At 46.7% G+C, this 6379-nt stretch overlaps 1 protein-coding gene and 1 pseudogene across 1 annotated transcript; both read right to left on the bottom strand.

Moving 5' to 3' along the window:
• Positions 1–717: 717 nt before the first annotated feature.
• On the bottom strand, positions 718–1914 carry LOC133359996 (histone H2B type 3-B-like; annotated as a pseudogene).
• An 801-nt stretch (positions 1915–2715) lies between these two features.
• Positions 2716–6379, bottom strand: LOC133359980 (histone H1.5-like). The gene has a single exon (XM_061578550.1). The coding sequence runs from the start codon at positions 4054–4056 to the stop codon at positions 3394–3396; it is 663 nt and encodes a 220-aa protein (XP_061434534.1). The 5' UTR covers positions 4057–6379; the 3' UTR covers positions 2716–3393.

The raw sequence follows: 6379 nt of genomic DNA on the forward strand, positions 1-6379 counted from the left end.
TAACGGATCTATTTTCTCAAGCAAACACCTTTCCGAAACAACTTTACAGTGCTCCGCATGATCTAAATAAAGTGTGAAGAAACTGCACTTCATTGGAAACAGTAATACGTAAAAATATTCTTTGTTTCTTTCGGTAAAGTCACGTATAAAGAAAAAATAATAGCATACGACGTTTCGATTGCAACACAAGCAATCATCAAGTATAATGAAATAGCGACATAAAATCTAACCAGAAAAAAATTATAGACAGACATAAGCAGACAGATATCACCAATTTGTTTCTTTATATACGTGACTTTACCGAAAGAACCAAAGATAATTCCTGCAGTCACGAAAGCTCCAAGTTAATACGTAAAATGTCGGAAAGAGGTGATCACAGGGATAGATATCTATTCTCTTGGCATTGAGATGATGATCTCAATTATTTACTGCAAGAGTCATCCATGCTAGGCGCTTACTTTTACATAGATGCACAGTGCAAAATGTTAGTTTCCTGCCCGAAAATACAACCACGAATTAAATATATTGCATTGCAAGGTTTTGGCACCAAATATCCAATGTAATATCTGAATGGGCTGCAGATGAAATCAATGGACAAACAAGTCCAAGAAATGCCTGCTGGTGAATATGATGTGCCATGAATATAGTTATCGCTTTTATTCACGTGGAAACAGGTTAAAATGCGTTCCATCTCTCCATTCCACTCAATGAGCGAACAATGTCCCCGCGTGAACCGGGGCTTTGTTGGAAGTTTCGTTTAGTACTCCTGCTAGGACTGGTACAAGCAGGTTCGGAGAGGTGGGTGGCTCTGAAAAGAGCCTTTGTAATTAATGGTGGAGTCGAGGCTTCACTTGGAGCTTGTGTACTTGGTGACGGCCTTGGTGCCCTCCGACACGGCGTGCTTGGCCAGCTCGCCGGGGAGCAGCAGTCGCACTGCGGTCTGGATCTCCCGAGAAGTGATGGTGGAGCGCTTGTTGTAGTGCGCCAGGCGGGACGGCCTCGGAAGCGATGCGCTCGAAGATGTCGTTGACGAACGAGTTCATGATGCTCATTGCCTTGGACGAGATGCCGGTATCGGGGTGCACCTGCTTCATCACCTTGTAGATGTAAATGGCGTAGCTCTCCTTCCTGCGGTGGCGTCGCTTCTTGCCATCCTTGCGCGTAGCCTTGGTCACAGCCTTCTTGGAGCCCTTCTTGGGAGCAGGAACCTTGGCCGGCCCAGCGCTCTTTGATGCGGGAGGATCGGGCATGTCGACGCGTCGTAGGCAGCAGCTTCAGGTCAGAACAGACGGGAAGCGAATGTGGATGTCGCTCGCGCGTTGAGCTCCTTTTATAGGAGGCGAGATGCAAATCAGAGGATCGTAGTGCGCGGCGCTGCTGAGTGGCTCTTTTAGTACCGTCCCTCTCCATCAGCCTCCAATGAGAAACGCGGACGCGATGTTCACTTTAATATCGATTTTACTGCTAAAAGGACTTGTCCAAACATGTGTATTAGTGAATTGCAGCCATGGCCATTGCCTTTGCTTTAAAAAGGATGACTAGAAAACCCAATACAGTATATTGTGTTTTGAGCGTGGGTTTTTTTGTTTCTTACGAGGGATTGTTTCACCACTCGTCTAATACGGCGCACGGGCGTTTTATGAACGCAATTTGGAAAAATACAAGCGCTCGGTGGAGAAAAATAACTTCGCTGTTGTGCTGTACAGGTGGAGATTAGCATTCCGGCACGCTACGTCAATTAGGACGAGTGTGCTGTAAGATTGTGGCGCCAAATGCTCTACGTAATATCGGAATCGGCTGCAGCTGGAAATAATTCAGGCAAAAATACCAGAAATGGGTTCTGTATTAAGGCGTTCAAGAATTACGCCTTGTTAAATGTGTCGTGAATATCATGATTTCTTTCATTCATTCATGTGGAAGCAGATGAAGATTCGCCAACTCAACAAGCGAACGTCCAGCACGCTCACAACAACCCAGGACATGTGCTCCATTCAGAGCGTGTTTGGCAACACTGGCGCAAGCAGTTTCGAAGAGGTGGGTGGCTCTGAAAAGAGCCTTTGGGTTGGCTTAGTGTGCGAGAGATGGGCGCTCAGCCTCCGAAGCCGTAGAGAGTGCGGCCCTGGCGCTTGAGGGCGTAGACCACGTCCATGGCGGTGACGGTCTTGCGCTTGGCGTGCTCCGTGTAGGTGACGGCGTCGCGGATGACGTTCTCAAGGAAGACCTTCAGGACGCCGCGGGTCTCCTCGTAGATGAGGCCCGAGATGCGCTTCACACCGCCGCGGCGAGCGAGGCGGCGGATGGCGGGCTTGGTGATGCCCTGGATGTTGTCGCGCAGCACCTTGCGATGGCGTTTTGCGCCTCCCTTGCCGAGCCCCTTACCGCCTATTACCGCGTCCAGACATTGCGACTACTTGTGACAAAGCTCCTCGCGAGAGACTGCGCGCTCAGCTTGCAGCAGCAGCAGCCGCCTTTATACCCGAAGCGTGGCGACGTCACCGACCACCCCTGCCCTCCGCGATGGCTCCGCCTTAAACCTTCCACCTTTAACCTCTGCGACGAAGAAAACCCTCCACCGTCGTCAATAACACTTCCTTGACATGTATAATATGCGACGTTTTGGGCAATGGCCCTTCTTCGAAGCACTCTGGAATGATATTGGCACACCCGCAGCGAACGCCAGAGGAACGCCATCTGTTGCAGATTGCACGTGGAGTGAATAATCGGTGTAAGGTCTTGTTTTCAAGTGAACAAGATGAACTAACTTTATAATCGTGTGAAGCTAAACCGCTTCCAACACAATAGTTGAGTGAACGTCACCAACTAGTTGTCCCAAAGTAAGAAAGACATTGCAAACAATGCGATATTTACGTATAGTAATTAATTTAATAGAGAAGTTTAGATGGTGCACCGCAATGTTTACAAAACAAAAACAAAGTGAAAAGGCGGAACGAGCGAATGAAGGCAAAATGAGTAAAGCTGTCTGGAATCAATACATTTTTAGACGAAATTCCATATTTGGCACCAGTAACATGATGACGGAATGAAGAGGTGCAACACATAATCAAAATTGGAGGTTCGTCAAGAATGCATCGATTTTGAATCTGGATTTAGATTAGAATCGCCAGCGAGAATGCTGACGTCGCTGAGATTACTCTGCACTCAGTTCGAGTGAGGGAGCTGCCACCCGCCTCGCCTGTGTTGTGATCCCTGCTTTCGGGCTCGATCACTCCCATCACATCAATGCTTAAAACACATCGAGTGGGTGAAATGTTACACAGTTAATTTGAACTAATTGAAGCGCAGCAGCATCTGGTTCACTTTTTTAACGAAGTGGGTGGCTCTGAAAAGAGCCGTTGAGGTGGAGTGAATCGAGCGTCGGTCGTCCCATCGGATTCACTTCTTTGGCGCAGTCTTCTTGGGCTTGGCCGCGGCCTTCTTGGGCTTGGCCACCTTGGGTTTGGCGGCCTTGGCCTTGACGGTCTTGGGCTTAGCGACCTTGGGCTTCGCAGCCTTGGGCTTGGCTGGGCTCTTCGCCGCCTTCTTGGGCTTAACAGCCGACTTCACCTTTTTGGGGCTCTTGGCCGCCTTGGCAGCCGCGGGCTTCTTTGCTTTCTTGGGAGACTTCTTGGGCGCGGTCTTCTTGGCTGCCGCGGGCTTCTTCACCTTCTTGGCTGCCGCGGGCTTTTTAGCTGCGGGCTTTGCCGTTGACGACTTGGGCTTCGCCTTTGCGGCAGCCTTTTCCTTGTTGAGTTTGAAAGAGCCAGACGCGCCGCTGCCCTTCACTTGCGCCACGGCGTCTTTGGCCACGAGCTTCTTGATGGCCAACTTCACGCGGGCATTGTTCTTCTCCACGTCGTATCCTCCGGCAGCAAGCGACTTTTTGAGCGCAGGAAGAGACACGCCGTTCCTCTCCTTGCTGCTGGCCAGAGCCTTGAGGATGAGCTCGGACACGCTGGGGCCGACCTTCTTGGCCTTTGGAGCGGCGCGCTTCTTCTTGGGGCTTTTAGGCGCTGAAGTAGCCGCAGCTGGTGGTTGAGCAGGAGCAGTTTCCGCCATCTCAAGACGTCGCTTTTATCGCCTCGCCTCTTGGAAACCGAAATCAGCGCTCTCACGAATTCGAACCGAGCGTCCTCCAGGCCCGAGGTTATTATAGAAGCGGCGTACTGAATGCGGACGTCGCTGAGATCATCCAGCACTCAGCTCTAGTGAGGGAGTTGCCTCCATACTCACTGTGTTTATCACGCCTGCCTTTGGGCTCGATTACTCCCGTAACGTTCATACTTACATGCATCTAGTTAATACATCATCACGAAGATCACTTCTTTAATGTACGTTACTTATGCAATATACGACAATGCTCACGATATAAATTATAATTCTAAACAAGTGAACAACCAACATTTGGGAGACATTGTTCGGTCAGGGCAAGATATGATGATTGTCGGTTTTCAAAAGTGTTACTGATGAACACTATTTAAAACGCACTCGAATTTTTTGCAAGACAAGATGCTTCAAAAGACTACTCATATTTAATTCCAACAAAATATTTTCTATTTAAGTTTTGCCTCGCGCGCTCGCGATTCCTCCTCTCGCGCTATGGTGAGGACTGCGCGCCATGTCAATCGTCCCTTGTCACCGAACTTTTAACTGGACGTTTTAATCGAACTTTGAAATGAATAAATTTATGGATTTTCAGATGGACAACAAACTGAAGAAAATTACTCAAAATTAACCGACATTATATGGAAAGTTTAACATTTTACGTGGCAAGAGATGAGTAGCTCACGCACTGCAGAAGGGTCGCGCGCCTTGAAGGCACGGTGCACAATCATCACCACTCAAATTCAACTCAAGTGACTCCGCAGTCGAATGTTTAAAGAAAATATATAATCTTACGTTTAATGCATTGACAGAGTTGATATTCTAGGAGCGCAGGATGGTTCATGCGATTAGTTGTTTTTACTGCAATAAGTAACACGTATTTACTGCACTAAGTAACACGAATGAGTAATCATTGGAAAGATGTTATTAACCATGTAAAAAATATTTAACTACACATATTTGTACCATCTTATTTGACAGGTAATATTATACTTTCGCGAGTGTTAACATCCCCAGCGTTTACCAGTACTTTTATGCTTACTATCAGCTAACACCGGCCACAACCCTGAGCTAATGTGCTCATTTGTTCTCTTTTAGCCCCGACACCCCCGCCACTTCCCGGCAACCACATTCAGATAAGCCCCCCTCTTCCCCCCTGATTTGTTATTTTATTATTTATATTGTTTTAGTTATTTATTATTATTGTTTTACCTACGTGACTTTACCGAAAAAAACCAAAGAGTATGAATCATTGCAGTCACGAAAGCTACAAATTTAGAACGAATGCAATAATCATTCGTTCCACGCGCATGTGAAGAGGCGTAGTAGATTGGTTTATGCACTTCTGGTAGGAACGAAGTGGACCAGACTCCAATAGATTATATCGTGCGTCCGTTTGTCCGTCTGTCCGTCCGTGTGTCAACATCGCCCCCTACTGCAAACACTTGGCATGACCCTACAAAAACATTTAGACTCAGTGACGCTATCCTGGCTAACCAAGTGTAGCATTCCCTTATAATTCCCTCAGATAGCTTTTAATTACAATGTTACATTCCCTGATGTTTTTAAATAGCAACATTGACATTTAAAGCTTCAACATAAATAATTAAAACATTTATATTAACAATTAACCCACGGCGGCCTAAGGCCTACAGCTAGGCCTAAAGCCTAGACCTAGGCCTCAAGCTCTCCCTTCGTATAGTTCCCCCGCGTGTGTGAAAGGGAGTAAATGGTTAACAAGGTTACATTCCCTGATGTTTTTTAATAGAAACATTTACATTTAAAGCTTTTACATAAATAATTAAAACATTTATATTAACAATTAACCCACGGCAGCCTAAGGCCTACAGCTAGGCCTAAAGCCTAGACCTAGGCCTCAAGCTCTCCCTTCGTATAGTTCCCCCGTGTGTGTGAAAAGAAAGTAAATGTTTAACAATGTTACATTCCCTGATGTTTTTAAATAGCAACATTTACATTTAAAGCTTCAACATAAATAATTAAAACATTTATATTAACAATTAACCCACGGCGGCCTAAGGCCTACAGCTAGGCCTAAAGCCTAGACCTAGGCCTCAAGCTCTCCCTTCGTATAGTTCCCCTGTGTGTGTGAAAGGCAGTAAATATTTAACAATGTTACATTCCCTGATGTTTTTTTAATAGAAACATTTACATTTAAAGCTTTTTCATTAAAAACAACTCCCTACCTCCCCCCCCTCGTCGGCGGCTCTCCAGCCGAGCCAGGCCTGGGAATCTCTCCCCCGCTCGGGGTGTATTGGGC

The sequence above is a fragment of the Lethenteron reissneri genome, chromosome 66, assembly GCF_015708825.2.
Source record: "Lethenteron reissneri isolate LAM-NWPU_2019-01 chromosome 66, ASM1570882v1, whole genome shotgun sequence".
NCBI lineage: Eukaryota > Metazoa > Chordata > Hyperoartia > Petromyzontiformes > Petromyzontidae > Lethenteron > Lethenteron reissneri.